Here is a 23,100-nt window from a genome sequence, read left to right as displayed (position 1 = left end):
TGGCTCTTTGTATTTCTGCCTCCATGTTTGCACCTAATGCTGTACCCACTTCTGGCTCAGCTCTTAGTTCCAGAACCTCCAAGGGCTCCAGAATCTCTCCTCACCAAGGTCCCAAGGTGGGTGTTGGTATTCCCCTGGCCCCTCTCTAACCCCTCTCTTGGCCTCTGTCCTGGTGTGTAGATCCTGGTGTACGAGGGGGAGATGGAAAGGACCCAGGGCCAGCTTGAGGCTGAGATGCAGAACCTGGAGGAAGAGAAGAACAGAGTGATTGAGGAGGCCTTCATTAGAGCTGAAAGTGAGATGAAAGCTGTACATGAAAACCTAGCTGGTGAGTGTGTGTGTATTTCATTCAGTCAGCGCCTACCTCTGTATTCCCATGATGTTGTCTAACTGTTATCTGTGTGTCTGTCCAGGTGTTCGTATGAACTTGCTGACCCTGCAACCTGCACTGCGAACCCTTACCTGTGACTACAACTGTCTGAAGAGACAGGTTCAAGACTTTCCCTTCATGCTGGACAAAGCCATCACAGAGGCTAAGCAAGAGGTCATATGGCGTGTGTGTGTTTAGGGATGTGTGTGTGAATTGATTTGTTCACCATTTGCCATTACAAACACTAAATATATATGTTTTTGCTAGCATCATGATGCTAACTCTGTGTGCCAACTTGTCATGCCTAAAGATCTGCCAAGTGATCAGTGAGGTCAGCAGTGCCAACCAGGAGCTGCTGCGTAAATACAAAAGGGAGATGAACTTGAGAAAGAAGTGTCATAACGAGCTGGTGCGCCTCAAAGGTACCACCTTCATCCCTCACCTCAGCATTCTGGAATATGTAGTTCCCACTGCCATCCCCAGCTCCTAATATAATGGTTTCTGCCTACATTTCCCAGGCAACATCAGGGTTTTCTGTCGCGTGCGGCCTGTGTACCATGGGGAATCAGATTCAGCAGAGGCCAAAAACATGGTGACCATTGACTCTGATGATGACTCAGTCCTCTACCTCTCCAACAAAGGAAAACTGATGACCTTTGAACTTGACAAGGTGTTCCCACCTCATGCCTCTCAGGAAAAGGTTGGTCACCAAGTGCCCACCAGGCACCTGCATAGTCTTTTTCTTTTGTCTTAAGAGCTGCTACTCTTACACCCTCTCTGATTGGACAAACAGGTGTTTCAGGAGGTCCAGTCCTTGGTGACTTCCTGTATCGATGGCTTTAATGTGTGTATCTTCGCCTATGGACAGACAGGCTCAGGAAAGACCTACACCATGGAGGTAGGTTGAGCTGAGGGATCCTGCTACATGTCCTTCGTTTCTGAAGTAAAAAACCTCCCCTGTCTGTCCTTTAAGCATTTACCCAATGACTCTCCCCAGCCTGAATGTGGTGTAGATTTTAACCAGTGATTGGCAGGTGGTGGTGGTTGCTGACCAATAGATGCAATGTCCTCAGGGTGTGGTCCAGGACCCTGGCATAAACCAGAGAGCTTTAAGGCTGCTCTTCTCTGAGGTGACTGAGAAAGCTCCCGACTGGGACTACAAAATCACAGTCAGCATGGTGGAGATCTACAATGAGACCCTTCGGTAAGCATACACACACACCTACACACAATTTATTAAACTAAGCTTAGAAAATGGACTTTAGTGATTGGGTGGGTTACACTGTGTGAACAAGTGGTCACTTTGTTACCACCTCAGAGAGCAGGGGTTTGCACCATTAGTAGACATTATTGCATTTCCTTTATGTAAGTCCTTCCTAAGCCCTCTGTAGCACCATGTGCTGGCTGGTATGTGTGCTTAGGAAATTTGAGTGAACTGGTCAGTGATTATGTAAAAGTGGATTATATTCAATGTCCTTGGTCATCTGTGCAGCACAAAGTATTCTACTATTCTATCTTTTCTCCCTTCCTATTTTTTCCCCCTCACCATTATGTAACCTCTGAACATCTGTTCAAGCTTTAGTGCCAGAGTGTGATGATGGGATGCTCCCTGGCCAGGAACCATCTGACTGTTTGACTTTCCACCAGGAACCTCTTGGGAGAGAACCCCAGTGAGAAGCTGGACATTAAAATGAACCCAGATGGTAGCGGTCAGCTGTATGTGCCCGGTCTCACAGAGTTCATCGTCCAGAGTCCCGAGGACATCAATAAGGTCAGTCCATCATCGACCATGGGTTGGATGCTCAAAGACCAACGAGTTCCATTGAGAGGCAACCAAAGATCCAGGAAGTACTTTGTCAGTCTACCAGAGTATAATGTTTGTCTGCTCAGTATGAAATGGTAGTAGGGGAGCTGGATACTAACTGTGTTCCTAATCTACCTGATTTTAAATTGGCTCCATCAGGTAGGTAGGTCGCAGTAGGTTCTTATCCTGAGCGTAGATGGTTAAATAGCTGCCAGGACTCCCTGGGCTGAAGGAATGTGCTGGAGCAGGGATTTGGCTCCTCCAACCCCCAGATTAGACCTACATATGTTAGATAAAGAGATCTCTTTCCAAGAGAGTGTGTTTGCGTGTGTGTGTCTTGTAACTGTACAGATAGGGTCTGCTGTTTACACGTCTCATTTGAATGCAGGTTTTTGAGCTGGGTCATATGAATAGAGCCACCGCCTGTACAAACCTGAATGAACATAGCTCGCGCTCCCATGCACTCCTCATCATCACTGTGGCAGGATTCAACTGCTCCACTGGACATCGCACTCATGGTATTCTTTCTCACTCCCTGTCTTTTGTACATTCCCTAAAATGCGCGCGCGCACACACACACACAGAAGGATACAAACACATGGCAGTCATTCATATGTGTCCTATTCCCAAAGGTAAGTTGAACCTGGTGGACTTGGCGGGCTCTGAGCGGATCGGAAAGTCTGGGGCTGAGGGTAGCCGCCTCAGAGAGGCCCAGTGCATCAACAAGTCACTGTCGGCCCTGGGCGACGTCATAAACGCGCTGCGGAGCCGACACTCCCATGTGCCATTCAGGAACTCGCGGCTCACCTACCTCCTCCAGGACTCACTGAGTGGGGACAGCAAGACGCTGATGATGGTCCAGGTGTCTCCTCTAGTCAGCAACATGAGCGAGTCGGTGTGCTCGCTGAAGTTTGCCCAGCGTGTACGGACCATTGAGCTAGGCTCCGTCTCCTCAAGAAGACAGACAGAAAACTCCTCCACCTCCTCCTCCCCCACCCACGACAGCATTGAGGTAAAACTCACTCTGGCTTTTAACACAGCACTTATCTGGGCTCCCTCAAATACCTCCCTTATCCCTCCTGTAAACTAGGACAGATCCAGCTTCATTATAGCCCATCATAGGAATGTTTGCCTTCTGCAGCTGGACTCTCCACCAGTGACTCCGGTGCCCCTTCCCATCTCCCGGGCCAGCAGTGCTGGCTCTACCCTCTCCTCCACATCCAAGACCCCCACCACACGCAGGAGGTCCCAGTCTCAGCTCTCAACAGGTAAAAACACACTGAAGAAAAAAATTGTTCTCCCAGCACACACCACATACTGACGCAGTCAACTTTCAAACCCTTTGACCCTGGAAAGGTGTTGTCCTGATCCTGTGATTGGTTGGTTTACAGACAGGCAGGTAGACACAGCCAGACCATTGCTCGGGGATGGTGGGCAGGTAGGTGGGCTTAATGCTGAATGGTTGGTAGCTTGGCATGGTAACGCTCAGCATGGCATGGTGCCCAATGCCCACCTGTGTCACCTGTTCAAGGCCCACCTAACACTCCCTGCCTCTAACTCAGACAGTGCTAGTGTGTGTGTGTGTGGGGGATACAACAATGTAAGTCCACAAGCTTGAGTGAGTCTACAAACCCATGTCATTATTTAGTAAATAAAAAATTGTGTGTTAGTGTGTCTATATTTTATTTTTATTGGGAGACAGAGATACAACGTGTGTGAGACAGACCGAGAGTGTGTTACTGAATGTTTCACGTTGTCCGCTCACTCATCTTTGCTGCTCTCTGCCTGGGCTGGATTGAGTTGTGGTGATTAGATTTGGATGTAGGAGACCCCGACCACCCCACTTCTTTCCTCCTCTCACACTCCTGCTCTCCTCTGGTTTGTCCTGCAGGACGATTAAAGCTGGTCGCCTGAGATCCCTGCTGGGCCCGTCCACAAAGAATGAGAACACCTGGCCTGGAGGGGTGTGAACCAGCACTACTGAATTGACAACCAGTCGGAACACCAAATCAGCTACATCCTCTGACCTTGTGCATTTCTCATCCTATGCTTGAAAGGAGTGACTGAATCAAACAATGGATCATGTTGTGACTATTTTGAGCTACGTGACCTAGTGAGAGCTAGCGTTTTATCAGATCTTTCCACATGTATGACATTTGACCTCCTAATATTTAAAACTAAGACTGTATCTCCTTCATGGACTCTGAGGAAAGAGGATCTTGCGTTTTTCCCACATTGCTAGGGTTGTTGTTGAGCACCATGTCTTCCAGCACTCACTACGGACACCTGAAGAGGCTCCACTGACCAACAACGTTGCTGCAGTCAACCCTTCATTACCCAGAATGGCTCACTTACCTCTCAGCCTGGACTGAGATTTGCTCTTCTGTTGGCCAAAAGACAACTCACCTCTCCCCCTTTATCAGAGACAGTGCTAAATCATCCTTATCATCCAACAGTGTACATTGTAATCACAGTATTTAAAATTGGGTAAAAATGCACTTTAAACAAGGCTGTTACCTTATTGATGTTTTTAATCATTAATGATTTCATTAATGCATTATATATATATACAGTATATCTGCGTTGAACTGTTTTATGAACTTTTTGCAGTTTTGTTTTCTAATGAGGAACATCTTGGTCTCCTCACTCATTTCCCTTAATCAATCAGGGTACTCTACATGAAGTGAGCTGGGCATATTCTGTCCAATAGGACATGAGCAATAAGATAGATGTGCACAGGGAGAGGTTCTTCCTGTGTGCATGTGTGTTTTAGAATAGCAAAAATTGGCTATATAGACCTGCATCTAACTGCCTTAGCACTGCATGGAAGCACTCACATTCCTTTGTATCTTGTTTTATGTCTTGCACAGAGCTAATAGAGCTTGATAGATTCAAAACCATGTCAGACAGTAAATGCTCATGGTAGAAGTTGACTCTTAACAGCACTGTCTGTGCTTTTATCCTGACTACATTCTAAACCTCATCGGTAGTTAAGATCTGACCTCAGGCCAGTGTCTGGGTACAACTTGTCTTCACTGCCCTATCTGACCACAACCAGCAAGTGACTTCAGACCTCACAGAACAAACACTAACATGTAGCCATGGAAACCGCTGCTGGACTGTGGAGGGAGTGATGAGACTCTGGCATCTGTGTTGTAAATGCATTTATGCCGTAGGAATGCTTCAAGTTTGATCAACAGCTGATGGTTTCTTTATGTTAACTCAATTTTCCTTCCAGATGTTCTAAAACGTTAACGTGGGAGGAACATTGAGACGTGTTGTTGGTTGCTGCTGGTATTGCTGCTTGCTTGTGTCGTTGTATAGTAGGTTTCTAAACAGTTTTGTTTTTGTACACCCTTTTTAATAAACATGAAATCAAATGAAACTGAAATGTGTGGATGGGTGTGGTCTTCTTAAACCCAGGAAAAAAACTGAATGTTTTGTCATTGCTCCAACTGGCAGAAGATACAGCAGACATGTTATTTGCTACACCAAGTGTAGTTCCAGATATCATATTGAACTATACATATTCTGTATATTCTCTTCAAACTTGATATGTTTAGACATATGGGAATACATCTCAGCTGCCTTCACATCCATTTATTTTGCTACTATGCTTACATCTCTGGATTAATAAACATATACTGCCCCTTAATGATTAACAAGTGATTTCAGAAAAAGTGTCACCATCAGCAGAGCTTTATAAATTCTGTCTGGCCACTTTTTTTAAACTAAGTACTCTCCAGCACTGAACTGAGACTACCATTCATGTGTCTTGTCTGCTTGCTGCCCCCTGCTGCTGGAGGATGGATATTACAATTAGTCATCTTCCAATCCAGTTACACCACGTCTTTTGTTCCTTTTATTAGCAAAACATGATTTAGTGTTATTACTTACAGTGCATCTATGTTGACATAAATTACAGACTGTAGAAAAAGCATTTAAATAGAAATCAGTAAAATGACTGCCCGTGTTGCTTGGACACCCTATAGCACTCATGCCCAATGGTCCAGGGGTTGTGTGTGTGTGTGCAAACTCACACATGTGAAGGGCAGGTGACGGTAAGAGAATGAATCACATCTCACACACCAACTAAAAAAGATATAAAGGTACACACACTCAAAACAACACAAACAGACCTGTGATGGCTGTTGTCCTCACACAAGCACATACTGTACAGTGCATGTAATGTGCCTAGGGTTTAGAGTTGAGTCCTGGGTCGTTGTGACACTGACGCTGGCTACAGAGCTAACATAAAAACCCTTCAGCAGCATCTGGGTGCCATATGCATAAGATTCATCTCCCACTCAGCCCTGTTTCACAGTTCACTGCTGCAGTCACAGTCTGTGACTGACTTCGCACAGGAAGCAGACATACTCAGTCAGGCCAGCCTGGCTTCAGCAGTCATCACAATGCTCCGCCATTTGGAATCAGTCACCAGGCATCTTGGATCTACACGTGTTTTAAGTTGCACAGTCTGTCAATAGTCCAAAGGGGCCATGAGCAACTGTAGCTCTTTGAAGGAGCTGCCGTGGCGGCCCACCTGGTCAGCCTTGTTTTTGACCATGTTGCTAAGATTCTTCAGCTGATTGTAACATGCCTTGCACTTCTGATGTCTGGAAACAAGAACACACTGGACTGATGATCTGGGATGGCTATTATGAATATTTAAATAGAGATATTTAATAGCTTGGAGTTCCAAAATCAGACTGACCGTTCCTCTCGTGTGATGTCCACTCCGACAGAAGGGGGCGCTGTGAGAGTGTCTGAGATGAGGGGCCAGAAACGCTTCAGGATCAGCTTCAGAGACATACAGCCCGTCTGCACATAACTGACCACACAGAGAAGAGACACGCTTCTATATTATATACAGTCCTGTTTATATGATACACACACACACACAACATAGGAGATAGGTTCACTATATACAGCCAGGTCTTTGGGTATTTGGACAGAAACATTTTCATTTCATTTTGGCTCTGTACGCCATCACGATAGTTTAGAAATGAAACAATCAAGACAATCACTAGGATTAAACTGTTGTACATAAGGTGGAGTTGAAAATGAGTTTTAAGTTCATCACACCACAGAAGAATGTGTTGTTAACTACCCATCCAAATTAGAATGAAAAAAAACAGAATGTTAAATTAGGCTTTGAAATCGTGAGAAAATCAGCAGTCTTCTCTGCTTGAGACTGGGGGGGCGTGTCGCCTGAAGGAGCTGAAGCTCCGCCCCTTCGAATTTATTGAATTTAGCAACAACAGCAACACTAGCTAAATCAATTGCAGATATCAGAACAGACCTACCTGCAGTCTGAGTGTTTTATGTGTTAATTACTTTGTCTTTGCATCGTACCAGCTGAGTAACAGAATGCAACCGTCTGTGATCTGACGTAGATAGGTGGCTGTGACGTAGATAGGTTGGGTTTTGCCCCGCCTATACAAAACCTGAGCTGAAAACGGGTGAGAAACTGTTCAACGGTCTAACTCCACATTTCAGTGTGACAAAGTTTTAGAGCTTTGCACATGCTTTCAGCAACTAATTTCACACATATATAATGTACTGAGAAGCAAATCATGGAATTTGCTTTACAGTATTTTTCTGCCTAATGATAGCTTGCTTCACTGATAGTGACAGCTCTTTAGACTTCAGATTGAGAGTTAACAGCAACAGATGCCAATTGCAAATTTCAAACTTTAATTTAGTAATGTAGACCAATCAAAATCAAAGATTGCTTACTGGTGACAAACTTGGCCATAGGCTTTTGGTCCTGAGGTGAGGTGAGGACTCATATTAAAGCTGAAAGTCTGCCCTTCGAGCTCATATTCATTATTTAATTTCACTACTTTACTATAATTCTCAAAATGACAATAACTTTGTCAGAAACATAAGAGTTCAGTCTCTACACTTCAGTCATAGCACCAGTATCCCTTACCTTTCATACTTGCTCTGTAACAGCTCCTCAATCTGGGGCAGGATGGACATACACAGGTCCAGTTTCCATAGCGACCTACATCAACAAAGTGACCAGGCCAGATGTTGGTCAGATAGCGCTGACACAGGAACCCATGTCAGATGTCCACTCACAGTAACTGTGTGAGCAGAGGACCACTCACGGTTTGAGGTTGACTATGTTAAGGATGTCCACCACGATGGAGAGATCGTTCATAGACATGGCCGAGTCCAGAGACGTCTAGAGAAAGAAAGCACAAAAATTATCCCTCAGCTTTCCTCAGGGACCTGCTATTGTCTTTTCTTTTACGGTGATGTTGTGTGAATGTTGTCTGAACATTAGGGGGGTCTGTGTACCTTGACGTCGCCGCTGCCCCACACAGCCCTGACTGTGTCCAGGTTTTTGCGCCGGCTGGTCAGCATCACACACATGGTGTCATGGCCCTTCCTGATCTGGGACAACGCCTCATCATCCCCCAGCACGCTGGGCCGGTTATTACGAGCATGCTGGGTAGAGAAGAACACTTTACACCTCCCATTCGAAAACACTACTTCATCGCTGTGGGTAAGATTGAGTGAGATTAAATGCGTGTGTGTGCAGCCTCTGTAAAGTATACTACACACAGGAAGAAAATCTCCCACGTTGAGTCCTATTGGCTCATTCCTGGTCGATAAGATGACACTAGGCTGCGGTTTGGCTTTAGCCAAGGTGACAGCTGCTGGTGGGGCTGGGCGGGGTGCGGGGGGGTTGGAAGAGGTGGGCCGTGTCACGGAGGACATTGCCGTCTGGATCGGTATGGGCCGAGGAGCAGAGGAAACAACAGTAGGCTCCACCCTCAAGACAGGAGTCGAGGAGGCTATGGGCTTCGACTGGCCAGACTGAAAAAAGAGATGCTGTTCAGCACACATTTAACACACACAGTAAAACTAGTTGCCATTGATCAAGGACATTCAGATGATGAAGCACAGACCTGCTGTATGTCAACGGTGGGGGTCACCGTGTCCAGGGTCACGTTGGGCCTCACCACAAAGATCTCTGAGAGGTGGCAAAGCATTGTAGACACACACACACACTTATTACTGTCCCATCAACTACAGACAACAGATCAGTACAGCCTTCCTCCTGAGTGGCAACAGTATCAAGGGGGTGTTCTACTCACCATCCTCAAAAGGAGCAGGAAAGGGCTCGCTCCTCATAGGGGGGGTGCGGGCTGGCCAGGACAGGACGGGAAGGGGGATGGGGGGCAGAGGCATATATTGAGAATAGAGATAAACCAGTTTACCTAAACACTGAAGACCCTAGTTGCAGACCCTTAAATTAGCCAACAGTGCTCAGTATGTACAGTGAAAAAAACTTGAGTAAGCCTACAGATGGCACTTTTTGGTTGGAAGATCTCCTTGTAGTCATCAGCATTACGGATCTCGGCAGAGGACTCCTTCTCCTCTCTTTCATCCTCACTGCTGGGACTCTGTCTCTCGCCCTCAGGGCTGCGGCGCTGGGCCTCAGAGCTCTGCTGCTTCACCCTGGGAACCCCGACACACGGCACACTGTTTACAGTCACTCTCTCTCTCTCTCTCTCTCTCTCTCTCTCTCTCTCTCTCTCTCTCACTCACTATAGAATAGGGGTGGAACGGTACATGTATTTGTATTGAACCGAAACGGTACGGGCGTCACGGTTCGGTGCATGAAATTACACGGAGAATACACAGTATAACAATAAATAAAACTTGCGTGCAAATTAATTAATGTAATGCGTAACTACTGTTAGATACTCGTGTTCTTTAGGGACACCTAATCTGTTGCCCTGCTTTAGCTCTGAAGCTCTGGTGCCGCCGTGAGTCAGAGATAGCTAGCAGCACTAAGGACAGTATGGCGAGTGGTGGCGACCCACGAGAGATAGAGGACTCGCCGGCCTCTTTAAGATCGCAAGTTTGGGAAAACTTTGGTTTACCATTCAATTACAGTAGTACAGGCGAGAGAGTGGTGGATAAGACAAGCACTGTGTGTCGGCGTGTCCTAAATGATTAAAAATATCCGACGCCATCACCCAGGTGCACCCTTGAACGAGACAAAAGAAAACTGTCCAACTTCTCCCTACAGTGCTTAACCAGCCTTTAGATACACATACAAATAGGGCCAAAAAACACACTGACGCAATCGGAATTTACATGTCATCTTCAATGCGCCCGTATTCACTCGTAGAGGAACCTGGTTTGTTTCGCTTTTCCCTCCATTACCAAACTCGTACCGAACCGTGATGTCTGAACCGCAGTATGAACCGAACCTCAGTGTACCATTCCACCCCTACTATAGAATGTTCGTCTCCAGTGCGCAAATGGCCATTGTGCTGGAGAGGTGTAAATAGAACTGCTGACCTCTGTGTGTTACATGTCGTCATAGGTCTCTCATAGTTGCGGCGCAGAGTGGATCCTTTGGGCGAGGGCTCTGTGAGTGGCTGATTATCCTGGATCACACCTTGGATCACAGAGCCGGACTTCTTTACCCGGGTTAGGTCAACCACGTAGGAGGACACATTGGTCATGTGGAAGGACACGCCAATCTGGGCAGGGGTTAAAGTGAAAAAAAATCCTGAGCTGGAACTTTTTTTGGGGGGGGGGGGGGGGTCGAGGAGAGAAACACTTTTTTGTCTTCTGCTAGTTTTCTACACAGGGTGACCATTGGCTAAGAAATTGTGAATGACAAGTCATGTTCTGCAATAAATGTGCACAAACGTATTTCTAAGTCGCACACACGGTCATTCATAGACAAACGGTGTGTCAGCTGTAACAGTTTCTCCCGGCAACGTCATGGTAAGTTTGAGTGCACGGGCAGCGGCTCTATGACCGGGGTCAAACTCGAGCAAGCACTTTCTTACCGCTGCTGGCATATAGTAGCTTCCTTGAGCAAAACGTGCAGAAACAAGCACCAGGCTCTCAGTTTCTTGCACCAACTGCCAAAAGGCTCGCCGTCTATACCTTCTATCCACGACCAGCGCCATTTATTTTGTAGTCCTTATGGGTTGGACATCATCCCCAGGCTTCATGAATTTGCGCGCCATAGTCACCGACAACGCTAACGTGATGTATGAATCTCATTCACACTGTGTTGCCAGGATCTTCCCAGCTCTGCTTCTGATAGGCTTGTAACGTTAGTTATAGCTGCGTTCCTCTCATATGATTGGTAGGTGAAATCAATTGATTCAAAAATATTAAACCGCATGTAAGTTCCCAACAAACAAAACAATTCTCATGGCCGCACGCCGGACATCTGGCACGGTGCCAGAATACTTTAAGCCCTGTCTGGGGGGAGAGAGGGAGGGACATGCAGGGAGATGAAGACACGGGAGACAGAAAATAGGTCAAAGCTAGGACAAACAAAGCAAACCACTCAAAGTGAGAGTAACAGTGGCCCCACCTACCAACTGGTGGTTGCATATTGCAAGGTCTGCCACACGGCCCCAGCCCACTGGCACCAAGTCAAAACAGCGGTCTGGCTCCCAGCCATACACACGCAGAGAATCCATCGCCCCACTGTACAGGCAGCAGCCATCCGGGTCGAACGAGATACACCTACAGGACAAATCCAAGAGGGAGAGAGAGAGGAGTTACCTGTAAAATACTGAGACCAATGCTGGCCATTGAATCATGTATTAACAGTGCATGAATCACAGAGGCCTACCTGACTGCTCCTGTCTCTCCTTCTGAAGAACCAATCATCTTAAACTTCTCCAGGTCCCATAATTTGACAGTCCTAGAGAAGACAAACACACACAGATAGAAGAGCCAAGCTCAGTAACCTATTGCTGTGCTGTGAAGTAGGGTGGGGTGAAGAGGGGAGGAGAGTGAGGTGGGAGGAACCTGTCTGAGCTGCCAGACGCCAACATGTACTCGTTCGGGTGGAACTGGACAATGTTGACCGCTCCGGTGTGGGCCATGAATTCAGTGATCATCTTGCCTGCAGTCAAGTCCCAGAGCTAGGACACAAGGCAGAGAGGAGAAGCTGCTGACTAATTGACAGATGGCAAACTTAGTTACTGATAAGCATGAAGGGCTGCATTTCAAAAGTCTTCTCTCCATCCCTTCATCAGCACTAATCTACTGGACATGTGAATGTGTGCTCCTGCCAGCTTGCTGCCCTGTGTTCATTTCAAAGGAGATGAAGAAAACGCTGAAAGATTCTTGAAATATCAGAGTGAACAGAGAAGGCTGTACCTTGATAGTGCAGTCATCTCCAGCAGAGGCCAGCCACTTCCCATCTGGACTGAAAGCCAAACACCTCACTGCCTGAGTGTGGCCCTATAGACAAACATAATGGATGTATTAGATGTGAATGGCCTGTAAAAAAAAAATTATCACACAAAACATGTACACAAACACTAACATATACAAACTGACATAAAGGGTGCATAGATATACATAAGCCCATCCCCCTATACCAAAGAGGAAGACAATAGATATTCGCTGTAAAAAGTAATCCCTCGGCTAAATCCTGCAGCCAGACACACAGCATTAGCCCTGATTAACAGAGCCATTCCCATGGCCACAGCTAACAGGATAACAAGCCACTGATCAACACGTTCCTATCCTGTTCCCTTTGCTTAAAAGGCCAGATTTTTCAACCTGATCAAGGGCTCTTCTTAACTATACAACCTTGGCACACTTTGTTGGATCCTTTAAAATATTCTGAGGAATCAATGGCTCTCTTCTATGGCACTGTTTACAAACACAACCACACAGACACACATCTTACCTTGTACCTGAAGACACATCCCTTTCTCCGAATGTCCCAGAGCTGGCCAAACAAAGAAGATTTTTTTAATTTTTACCTTTACTTACACAGGCTATTCTTATTGAGATTTAAATCTCTTATTCGAGAGACCAGTTCAACCTCAGCAAGTGGAACAATGTTCTGTATAATACAATTTTACATGAACACAAACTTGAAAAAGACAAGATAGACATATTTACACAACACTGTTGTGCATAAAGAAAAGAAGAAAAAAAAACACTATTAAAAACAGCTGTCCTAAAGGCAATTACATTCTTCCATGCTATTACCAGCAAATAGTGGCATGTATCTCTAATAAATAAGCTGCACACCTATGGACAGTGCCCCAACACACACAAACAAATACACACACACCTTGATGTTGGTGTCCATTGAGCCAGATGCCAGGTATTCTCCATATGGATGGAAGTCCAGGCTACAGATATTGGCCTTGTGTCCTATCAGGGTCCTTAAAACTAGATAAACAGATAAATAGTTAAATAGATATACAGTGAGGCAATAACACTCACCTGATGTATACATGCACACACAAACTACTGACTCTAAATGGAAAGTGCAAACTTACTCTTGGCTGCTTCCAGGTCCCAGACACGCAGTGATCCAGACTGGGAGCCTGCCACCACCTGCTCCTCAGAGCTGTTAAACTGCACACACTCGACTGGGTTGTTATGACCAGTCAGACTCTTCAGAGAGTAAGCAATATAGAAACAGACAAAAATAGAGGACAGAGAGAATTATGTTATGGTGTCATTTCTGTAAATTTGTATGTATTTTTATTTTAAGATTAATACATTGGAACCTTAAACAGATAAAACAACATTACAGACACACATTATAGCAGTAATTTACCATGATGCAGTTGGGTTTGCTGATGGCCCAGATGTTGACTCTGCAGTCTTCCCCTCCGGTGGCCAGGAGACGACCCGAGCTCTTCCCCAGAGCCACCGACGACACATTACTAGAGTGGGCCACAATCTCCTCTGAAACACAGCAATATCAGGCAGTGTTTCACTGATCTACACAGCAAAGGCCAGGGAATCTACAGATCACACACACTTTACTTTATGGTAATTTGGTCTTCATGCAACCACAAAAAGATTTGATCAGGACGATGGGGAAAGATGACTAGAGAGACAAATACTCACGTAATCTCCATGATGTCTTAGTAGTATTGGCCACCGCCATAATGGTGTATAAGAGCAACAAATAATAACGTAATGCTGCCAAATGCTAACTTTGGTTGTAAAGATAATACTTAATTTCAAGAGAGATGACCCAGTCAATGACAGGTGTTATAAATTAATGAGCTAATGTTAACTTTGTAGAGGTCAGCTTCTCATCACATCTTCTGGTAGCTTTTCCTAAAACTGCCAATGACAAACAAATAAAATGTGTTATTATTTTATCAAGCTAGAATTGGCTTACATCAGCTTCGTACTCAGTTTAACAAATAGTTTGTCGGACAGGTTTATAGAGCTACTGTAAGTAAAAGGGGAACATTTTTTTGTTTACAACACAGTAGCTTATTGATAGCTACCTATCGCACTAGAGCATACATCCTGCGCCGGTAGAGCATACATTTGAAATACTATGGCCCCGCCCTTGCCGCGTTATACTTTTCTAGTTAGCTGTTAGCTAGGTTATGCAACTTAATGCCAGCTGGACTTGCTAGTTTATTAGACAAGCTAGATAGCTAACGCTAGTCTACAGTAGCTCGAAAGTTGCCGGATGGATAGTGAATTGGCTTCTTGCTACCCAAAAGTGAGCGTAGCATGAGACGGAATTTTATCAAATAGAAGCTAATTAGTTTAGGTTTTGTTCACACAGACCCGTTTAAAAAAAACATTTATTTAACAAAGTCACTGACGTTAAGGACTACTGTAGCTAACTGAGGTAGCTAGCTCTAGCTACAGTAGCTAGCTACTAGTTACATAAACTACTGTGTCAGACAGCTCTAGAAAGCAGGTGCCAAATCAAAACGTACAGGACTTCATATTGCAAACCTACCTGAAAGTGTAACTCATTAACCTTCCCCTTGGGAGATGTTACACGAAAATCCCCAGATTTCAATAGCTAGCTAGCTAGCTACAACTAATATCAATTTGCTTGCAAGCAACTTATGTTTATGCCGCTGCAACTCGAGACTTGAGGAGTCTAGTCTAGACAACTGACTTGCAGCTTAGCAACAAGGCCACTTCCGGTTAGGTTGAATCGAATATCAACCTAGATGGTCCGGATGAGGGAAATAAACCACAATCTTTGATCCACATCCATATAGGCTATACACCAAAGTGGACAGATAAAATATTCCCCATCATTTCAACAACAGAAATCATTCAACTAGTGTTTCATCTTTAAATAGTAGGCTATTACCACTGTTGAAATTGTTCATGCAACAAACATCTAAACTAGAAATATTTTGATCTTGTCTTTTTATTCAATTGTTTTATGTATCTGTACATTAAGACTTTGACAGAACAAAATCTAGTCACACAGATATTAACTGATAAAAAGAAGCCATTGCTTTTTAGAACAACCCTGCATGCCAATGCAAAAATAGTGAACATCATATTGCTAATCTGTTCAAAGAAATTTACTGAAAATCTAAGTTGAAAATCTATAAATGTCTTCATTATTTTTATTGAAAATCTGGATTGGTAATATGTTCATGTTTAGAGACATTGTTTTGGATTGGATCCAGGCAAGATGGTCTCACATAAAAAGAGACCTGAAGAACAATATGTAAAACATTTGTGTAAATCTGGACGAAGACCAACAGAAGATCACAAAGTTGTGTTATCATTCCATTCTTTCACCTTTTCCCTTCAAGGCCATGACACTGAATTTATGACAGCTGTACGATGGACACTTAGCAGGTACTTACATATACACATATTATGTATTATATAATCAGAAGTCTATGACTATCAAAGGAGAGTATTCCACGGTAAAGGGGATAGTAAAAGCCTTGTGTACTGAGATATCCCTCACACATGTTGGTAATGAATCCCTGGTCCAAATTATTATAAAAAAAGAGAGACTATTTCATGATTAACTCTTCAAATGTAAAAGTGAGATTAAGAAAAGTATAGCAGTTGGGATGGAGAGAGAAAAGAAGAGGTAAGCCAGTTGTACCACAGGGTCTGGTTCGTTGTCCATGCCTGTTCCTCCTGAATAACTTAACTCGAGAGTTCATGGACAACTGTATATTAGGTTCTGTGTATAAAAAATAAAGCAGTCTGCACAGCATAGTCAGAATCTCTTCATCTGTCTGCGCTCCTGCCGTCTCTGTTTCTTTTCATTGACCTCCTCTGGAGCTGTAGGGCTCTCTGCTGAAAACCAGGGACCCAGGAAGTTGACCCACAGCAGGTGCAGTGCACGGGCAGGAGCCTGACAAAGTATATGGTGAAGGGTAGGACAGAGATAAACATTAAAACAAATGTGCCACATGCTACAATAGGCTGTTGCAATAACATCAATACATCAATGACAGGTTAAAGGGGTATGGAAACACCATAGAAATGCCATATAAAAATACTTACCAGTAGCCAGAGGTACCAGAAGTAGGAGGAGATGATGCTTAGCACTTGAACGATTGCAGTAAGAAGAATTACATCCTTCAGGTGCCTAAAACAGTTAACAGACTGAGATATTAGATTCTCAACTTAATTTCCTTGTTAAGTTAATGTTCTTGACTAACTTGAGGTAAAGATAACCCCTTTGATCATTTTGGATGATTAAACCCATCAAACACACCAACCCATCCCCATCGTCTCCCTTTCTGATTCCGAACACTCACTCTGCCATGCCTTGTTCCATGTTCAGGTCTATGCCTCCATCCAGCAGGCTCCCATCCTCCGCCAATACTGGTTTAGCCATGGTGGACATAGAACGGTAACTGCCAACATACACAGCCAGTGCAAACACCAGGAACAGCTATAGAAGGAAATGTGTATTGAAAGACAAGAAGGGTTTGAAAGAGAAGAAAAGGAGACAAGGGGAAATGAGTGATGGCACGCAATCAGGACAGATTAGTGGCATCACATAGTATGTGTACTTCGTTATAATCATCCCATTTATTTACTGTTGAAGTAAAGGATCTCTGCATAGTGTAGAATATTCTCACCCATGTCCAAAAAGTGGATGAGCCGTTGAAGACCAAGAGGTTTATGGCAGTGTATATCGCCTAAATGAAAGTTAAAGTGTTAATACCATTACTAGGCTGCATATTAGTGGCAAATAGTCTATTTCTATCAATAGTTTAAAAATGTGTGCCACACCAGTCGTGTTATAGCCATCTTACATTCGCTCCCAAGATGACTCTTGTGTAGAACTTGAGCGTCGCCTCGTTCTCCTCATATATTTGCTTCTTACCTTTAGTGCCTACCTTACCTTTGGGCTGTGTGCATTGAAACATGGGTTAGCTTCGTCAATAACAAAAAAAATTGTTTAACTCAACATTGGAACAAAATGTTAATATTAAGTCAAGAGAGTATCTATGAAAATATCTAGCTAATTGCAAATATGAAAACTCCATACCGCCATTGGGACTGTAACACTGTTCTGCTTTTCCCTTCACGTTGAGGACCCTTTCTGACATCGACCTCCGCACTGTTTCAATTTCTGGCTACAGCACGCTCATAGGCTATATAGATATATTAAAGTGCTGTAAGAATAACAACTCGCTATGTTATATGTCTAGAGAGTGCCCAAGTAACACATCAGCGTTGAAATACATTTCCGGCGCAGAGGTCTTTCGTCATGAACATTAATCCAATGAAGGAGTTTGGTTGTCAAACGCTGCTTGTTTACATGTTTCTTTGTAGCCTATTCGTTCATTAATGTTAATGTCAAGAGGACATGTGATAGGCGTAAAACGATACTTTTTTGTTAGTTTTTTTTTAACAGTTTAACAGTTGGTGAAAATCGATAGAGATTGTTGTGGCGCCTGGTTTATTGACCAGCAACAGTTTTAATTAACAAATTAACTTGTATCTTATGTCTCGTGCAAAAACAGTCAAGAGTCCAACCTTCCAAATCAAGCTCAGATAATCCAATGTGGAAATATCAGTGGGTAGGCTAATAAAAGTGTTCGGATTTTGAATGGAATAATTTTCTGGTCAAAAGTAACGCTTCTAAACTATTGAAAGTAAATCATTTTAACGGCCATCAACGTTGAAAGACATACGTGAATGTTGATGTAATCGAACAACTTCAGCCTAATTAACAAACAAGCAAACTAGGCTCCTTTAATAGTGCAGCATAGAGTGGGTGGAGCTAGCACTAGAAAGTACTGTGTCCAAAATCTGGCGAGATGTAAACATTTCTAGCTAGCTCTTGGGCACTATGGCCAGGCCAGATTTATAACAATAAGATAGTTTCGATTACAGTGAACACTTTTACTTTAGAAGACTAAGATCTCAATGATCTGTTTATAGCGGATCTTTTGTATTATGCAGCGCACACAGTAGGCTGTAACAATTGTGTCCCAAACTTCCTGTTTGAAGTGAGGCTAATTATATATTTACTCTCACTATTGTACCGAACGGGTAAAATTCAAACGATTATTCCGAGTTTGACAAACAGTAGCCCAGATCAAAATGGACTACCTCTTACAGGTTAAAATAGGCGCCCTCGTGGGTTTATTGTTTTTAACGCTACTTTTCGGATTTATCCCTGCTTGGATGAGATGTTTCAGAGAAACCAGCAGAACAGGTAGCAAAACATGCATTTTGATGTATTTATTTCACACTTTACACTTTGAATGAATTGCATGGATGGGTTTGAGATTGTAGGCATATAGGCAAATTATTGTAGCCTATGGTGTGTAGCGTTCTACAATGACATGCAGTCAAGTGTCTATTTACTCCTATTGATATTGACTACAGTCATTTACAGTTGAGTAGCTTACCCAAAAGTGGTTCTTTTAAACTATAGTTCTCGCAACATGTGGCCAAAGTTTTGTTCATTCAGTTAGTGATAGTTCAAGCGGAGACTATATCTGAGTTTCATTATTGAGGCATAGTGAGAACAAAGTGAAGTCACCCGACTGAGACTGCGAAGATCCTCATTTGATCACATTATAGTCAAATATTACCTGAGAGGAATGGTTATAGGAGGATAAGGGGATGTTTGTACACTCAAAATAATGTAAACTTCTTTCCCCTGTGGTCCTTGAGAAAATCACATTATTTGATAGTGCCGTTTTTTTCACCTCCAGTCTGGAGGTGAAAAAAACGGCACTATATAGGCTATAGATAACATCTTATCCAAAGTTAAGGACGAACATTCAGGCCAGTGACCAAAGCTGCTGTGGTGTGCCTAGATTTAACAAGAGTGCTCTTAATGTATCCATTTAGCAGACGCTTTTATCCAAAGCGACTTCCAAGAGAGAGCATTACAATTACAATAACATTTTATTGTGATTGTTGTTTTTTGCCAAAGCCGCTGTCCTGCCAAAATGGATTCTGACAAGTTATTTCCACTTTCATTTGTGTTAAAAGAAGTGACTGCAGTAGTAGATGCTTTGGTAGCTTTATTCAAGTCTGCCGAAGCATTGTGTTGCCCGTTCCTTGATAACCTTAAGAAAGATTAAGTAGCAATGGGCCTAATATCACTTAAAAGTGATATTTTTCATATTGCCATCTCATTTAAAAATGACCACATGTATCCAATGGCATTGCAAGGCAAGACAATAGGACCCATTGGGTATGTAATGTGGTCTTTCAAAAAATATATAGGATTTGCAAATGTGTTTTTTTGGAGAGCTAAAAGTGATGTTGTAATTTTAAACCGGGTCTACAGGGCTAAAAGCCTAAATGATTAGATTTGAATAATCAATAGGTAGGCTAACTGTCCAGCAGGGCTTCAAATTAACTTTTTGATTTAGTGGCACAATTTAGGAGCAAAACATTTGGAGCACCTAGCAAATATTAGGTAGCACCACAACTAGAATGTTGTAGATTTATTTTGCGCTCTAGTTATCTCCTTGTCACGTGACAACAGATCGCAGTGACAAGGAGTGACTGAAAATCTAAAATTGAGAACGTAGATTAAGTTTAATTGGTTATGTAACGTTGGATGGAACGGTCACTGTATACACATACTGTGTAGTAGGCTAATTAGCGAGAGTTTTGTAAAGAAATGAAAACAGGTCGCACCATAACGATTATTTGCGCTCGCACAAATGCTCCCAAATATATTTTAATGTCGCACAGACACAATTTCGGGAGTATATGCTACCAAAATGGTCGCAATTTCATGCCCTGTATCCACTCATTAGATGTTAACAGAATAACAGCAACAGTCTGTAAGGGTTTCCTTTATATTTAAGCTATATGAGATACACTTGTTCACCCTGAAACTGTAAAAATTAAATCAAACAATAAGAGGGCTTTGCATGTTTGTGATGCAGAGACCCATCGAATTGTGTTGAGTTTCATCAGCTGTTTTGCTGGAGGCGTCTTCCTGTCTGCCTGTCTGCTCGACATCATCCCAGACTATCTCTCAGACATCAGTGCTGAGCTACAATCACGGAAGGTGGAGGTGAGTTTGGCCCCACTCCCATCAATTAAACAACATGAGGCGCAACCTCAAAGTTTTGGCTTAGACAGCGAGCTGTCATTTTTGCAGTTATTTTGGATCCCTTGGCCATGTGTATTTATAGTATACCACTAACCATAACCCTTTGTGTGGTTGGTAAATGATAAAGTATTAAAGAGGGAAGCTTTAACTGAATTAAAGTCCATGTGCATCTGTCTTAAATAGACCAGCTTCCCAATCCCTGAGTTCATCATGGCTGCCGGCTTCTTCACTGTCCTCATTCTTGAGAGAATTGTCCTCAGCTGCCGTAAGGAAGAAGCGTCCGTTGAGGAGAGATCCCCCTTGATAAACTCCTGTGGTCATGGTCATGGACACGGCCATGGGCATGGGCATGGGCATGGACGAACCACATCCAGCAGTTTGGAGGGCAGCGGCCATCACATTCATGTTGACCACCAGGCCCACTCTTCCTTCCGTTCTTTCATGCTCTTCCTCTCTCTATCCCTTCACTCTGTGTTTGAGGGCCTAGCCATAGGCTTGCAGACCACAGATGCAAAGGTATGAGCTTTGTCGACAACCTTTTGAAGTAAACACAACATGTTTGCTGTGTATGTTATACTATGTTGTACTATTTATGTTTGCCATGTATGTCACATTAGATCCGTCACCTGGTGTACTGCACAATTCAATAAGTTCAAAGATGTACAGAAGCCTGCAAGTCCTGTCTACAGTGAACTCACTAACCTTCATGTACCATACTAATAAGACTGCCAACTACAGAAATTGCTGTTCTTAGCTGAATGAGTTGTAGCATGTGACTTTGGTTTATGTAACATGTGTAAAGGAGAACTTTACCAGGGAGAACATTTGTAGAAAGAATGGTTAAGGCTCAATGAGGATATGTGTTCTAAAACAGGAAGCAGGTCACTTTCATAGGAAATGCTTTCTTCTACATCCTCAGGCTGCTACTCATGTACTATCAGCTGATGCCATGGGTTGATAATGAAAACTATTCACCCAAAATAAACTGTTGTAGGTTTAGGATTGGGTTGCATTTACCCAGAGAATAGTTGGTTTCTTGAGTATAAAGATGAAAAAAAAATGATCTCAAAAGAAAAAATACAATACATTAAATTTTACATGCACTTGTTATGGTAAACGCTGTTTTCTCTTTCACTTCCAGGTATTGGAGATCTGTATTGCCATTCTGGTTCACAAAAGCATAATCGTTTTCAGCCTATCAGTGAAACTGGTCCAGAGTGCATTGCGGCCCATGTGGGTGGTAGCTTACATTGGTGTCTTCGCAATGATGTCACCGCTGGGTATAGCTTTGGGCATCGGAGTGATTGAGGCAAAGCTGGCAGCTGGCTCTTTGATCCAGGCCATCCTGGAGGGGTTGGCGGCGGGGACATTTGTTTACATTACCTTTCTAGAGATCTTGCCCCATGAACTCAACTCTGCAGAGAACCAACTGCTCAAGGTCCTCTTCATCCTGCTTGGCTTCAGTGTCATGGCGGGCCTGACCTTCATTGGCTGAGAGAGCACCATGGGTTGGATCTACCCATGTAAAACCCAAGGGCCTTGATGGGTGTACAGGCCCCATGCTTGAAGCAGGTTGAACTATTTCTTTTGAACTATTGTGGATGTTTCAGTGTTTCTATCCCAATGTTTTTATTGAAAATTTTCAGAAGTGGGTGTTTTTTTCTTTTAAAACTTTATTATAATTGTTCAACTCAAAGGTTCATATAACTGACATCAAGTGTTTGATTTCCAATGTCTGGTGGCAAATATTTAGAAGAAACCAGTTGAGACAAAGGGCTGTTAAAACTAAAATAATGTGATCTAATGGTACTAGATTCATAAACTGTATCAGTATCTCTTTATCTGTGCTATCCTATGTTTACACTTTGTTCAACTGAGCTCTATTTTAAGACTGCAGAATTTGGTGAGTTAAAGTATTATACTGTTAAGTGGCTGATCTTTAACCAAACTGAAGACCCACTGTGGAGCACCTTATATTGAAAATGTTCCAGCCCTGTCAGTGTGTATCCTATTTCATAGACACATTTTTACCAAGTATTTTCTGTATAAAACAGTTGGAGAAAACCACAATTTGTGATTCTAGCACATTGCACACATGCTACTAATGTTTGGAACATGACACATTTGTGTCTGTATCATAATACCTCAGTATTATGTGCCTTACAGATTAGATCAATTAGATGTACTGTACTACATTACTCCCTAATTTCAGTATGTCTTAAGTATGTCACCATCTTGGACAATGTCAATTGTTTTCCATGTTCCCTCCACATGCTCGGATGTGATAAACTGTTGTGATCAGGGCTGTGTTGGGATAGTTTGTTTGCAGACTTAAGATTTTTTCCTTTTAAGAGCTTAGTTCTGCTCCTTATTGTAAAAATCAGCCTGATAATTTACATTTTAGTCATTTAGCAGACGCTCTTATCCGGAGCGACTTACAGTAAGTACGGGGACATTCCCCCCGAGGCAAGTAGGGTAAAGTGCCTTGCCCAAGGACACAACATCATTTGACACGGCCGGGAATCGACCCAGCAACCTTCTGATTACTAGCCCGATTCCCTAACCGCTCGGCCACCTGACTCCCTATGATAATGGGAGATT

At 43.3% G+C, this 23,100-nt stretch overlaps 4 protein-coding genes across 17 annotated transcripts in view; 2 read left to right on the top strand and 2 right to left on the bottom strand.

The window, feature by feature from the left end:
- kifc3 (kinesin family member C3) overlaps positions 1–5,559 on the top strand; it is a 76,819-nt gene extending 71,260 nt beyond the window's left edge. For 7 of the 12 annotated variants that reach the window (XM_062471905.1, XM_062471904.1, XM_062471895.1 and 4 more), the window contains 12 exons: positions 181–328; positions 414–544; positions 681–792; positions 889–1,070; positions 1,164–1,268; positions 1,444–1,574; positions 2,018–2,141; positions 2,563–2,692; positions 2,807–3,186; positions 3,265–3,442; positions 3,566–3,612; positions 4,066–5,559. In XM_062471905.1, coding sequence (XP_062327889.1) covers positions 181–328; positions 414–544; positions 681–792; positions 889–1,070; positions 1,164–1,268; positions 1,444–1,574; positions 2,018–2,141; positions 2,563–2,692; positions 2,807–3,186; positions 3,265–3,442; positions 3,566–3,612; positions 4,066–4,074 — 1,677 coding nt within the window. In that variant the 3' untranslated portion in view covers positions 4,075–5,559. The remainder of the gene's footprint in view (positions 1–180; positions 329–413; positions 545–680; positions 793–888; positions 1,071–1,163; positions 1,269–1,443; positions 1,575–2,017; positions 2,142–2,562; positions 2,693–2,806; positions 3,187–3,264; positions 3,443–3,565; positions 3,613–4,065) is intronic. The other 5 variants (XM_062471900.1, XM_062471907.1, XM_062471897.1 and 2 more) reach the window with 4 other exon arrangements.
- Positions 5,560–5,797: 238 nt separating this feature from the next.
- katnb1 (katanin p80 (WD repeat containing) subunit B 1) lies at positions 5,798–15,088 on the bottom strand. Of its 3 annotated transcripts, none has more exons than XM_062471473.1 (20): positions 14,923–15,086; positions 14,061–14,282; positions 13,765–13,895; positions 13,481–13,598; positions 13,270–13,370; positions 12,877–12,918; positions 12,339–12,422; positions 11,985–12,100; positions 11,806–11,877; positions 11,546–11,696; positions 10,503–10,687; positions 9,496–9,650; positions 9,287–9,337; positions 9,098–9,162; positions 8,751–9,005; positions 8,484–8,633; positions 8,291–8,367; positions 8,110–8,184; positions 6,889–7,005; positions 5,798–6,790 (listed from the first exon to the last, which is right to left on the bottom strand). In XM_062471473.1, exons 2-20 carry the CDS (start codon positions 14,098–14,100, stop codon positions 6,655–6,657), a joined length of 2,121 nt encoding a protein of 706 aa, XP_062327457.1. In that variant the 5' UTR covers positions 14,101–14,282; positions 14,923–15,086; the 3' UTR covers positions 5,798–6,654. The 3 variants fall into 3 exon arrangements, 2 of the variants coding, with proteins under 2 accessions (XP_062327457.1, XP_062327458.1); XM_062471474.1 differs by lacking the exon at positions 14,923–15,086 and adding an exon at positions 14,532–14,551; XR_009931500.1 differs by lacking the exon at positions 5,798–6,790 and adding an exon at positions 7,530–7,626 and having other exon boundaries at positions 14,923–15,088.
- A 244-nt stretch (positions 15,089–15,332) lies between these two features.
- tmem208 (transmembrane protein 208) lies at positions 15,333–17,694 on the bottom strand. The gene is made up of 6 exons (XM_062471184.1): positions 17,455–17,694; positions 17,219–17,314; positions 17,042–17,101; positions 16,715–16,851; positions 16,458–16,542; positions 15,333–16,305 (listed from the first exon to the last, which is right to left on the bottom strand). The coding sequence occupies exons 1-6, from the start codon at positions 17,458–17,460 to the stop codon at positions 16,168–16,170; spliced, it is 522 nt and encodes a 173-aa protein (XP_062327168.1). The 5' UTR covers positions 17,461–17,694; the 3' UTR covers positions 15,333–16,167.
- Positions 17,695–18,194: 500 nt separating this feature from the next.
- Positions 18,195–22,798, top strand: slc39a1 (solute carrier family 39 member 1). Its single transcript, XM_062471183.1, has 4 exons — positions 18,195–18,630; positions 20,330–20,460; positions 20,683–21,015; positions 21,641–22,798. Exons 1-4 carry the CDS (start codon positions 18,516–18,518, stop codon positions 21,992–21,994), a joined length of 933 nt encoding a protein of 310 aa, XP_062327167.1. The 5' UTR covers positions 18,195–18,515; the 3' UTR covers positions 21,995–22,798.
- Positions 22,799–23,100: the final 302 nt, after the last annotated feature.

This window comes from Osmerus eperlanus, chromosome 10 (genome assembly GCF_963692335.1).
Source record: "Osmerus eperlanus chromosome 10, fOsmEpe2.1, whole genome shotgun sequence".
Classification (NCBI taxonomy): Eukaryota; Metazoa; Chordata; class Actinopteri; order Osmeriformes; family Osmeridae; genus Osmerus; species Osmerus eperlanus.
The sequence above is the reverse complement of the archived record's forward strand: the minus strand, read 5'-3'. Positions and strand labels throughout refer to the sequence as shown.

Bases quoted from the DNA above. Each gene is read 5' to 3' on its own strand.
- katnb1 (XM_062471473.1), bottom strand. From the start codon at position 14,100: ATGGCGGTGGCCAATACTACTAAGACATCATGGAGATTAC. The intron at 9,651-10,502 runs GTCAGCAGTTCT...CGGGGTTCCCAG, and splicing joins ACGACATGTAACACACAGAG to GGTGAAGCAGCAGAGCTCTG. The intron at 8,634-8,750 runs GTGTGTAGTATA...TTCTCTACCCAG, and splicing joins ACGTGGGAGATTTTCTTCCT to CATGCTCGTAATAACCGGCC.
- tmem208 (XM_062471184.1), bottom strand. The intron at 16,543-16,714 runs GTGAGTGTTCGG...TAACTGTTTTAG, and splicing joins ATGGAACAAGGCATGGCAGA to GCACCTGAAGGATGTAATTC. The intron at 16,306-16,457 runs GTAAGTATTTTT...ATACTTTGTCAG, and splicing joins TCTGGTACCTCTGGCTACTG to GCTCCTGCCCGTGCACTGCA.
- slc39a1 (XM_062471183.1), top strand. From the start codon at position 18,516: ATGGACTACCTCTTACAGGTTAAAATAGGCGCCCTCGTGGGTTTATTG. The intron at 18,631-20,329 runs GTAGCAAAACAT...TTTGTGATGCAG, and splicing joins CAGAGAAACCAGCAGAACAG to AGACCCATCGAATTGTGTTG. The intron at 21,016-21,640 runs GTATGAGCTTTG...TTTCACTTCCAG, and splicing joins TGCAGACCACAGATGCAAAG to GTATTGGAGATCTGTATTGC.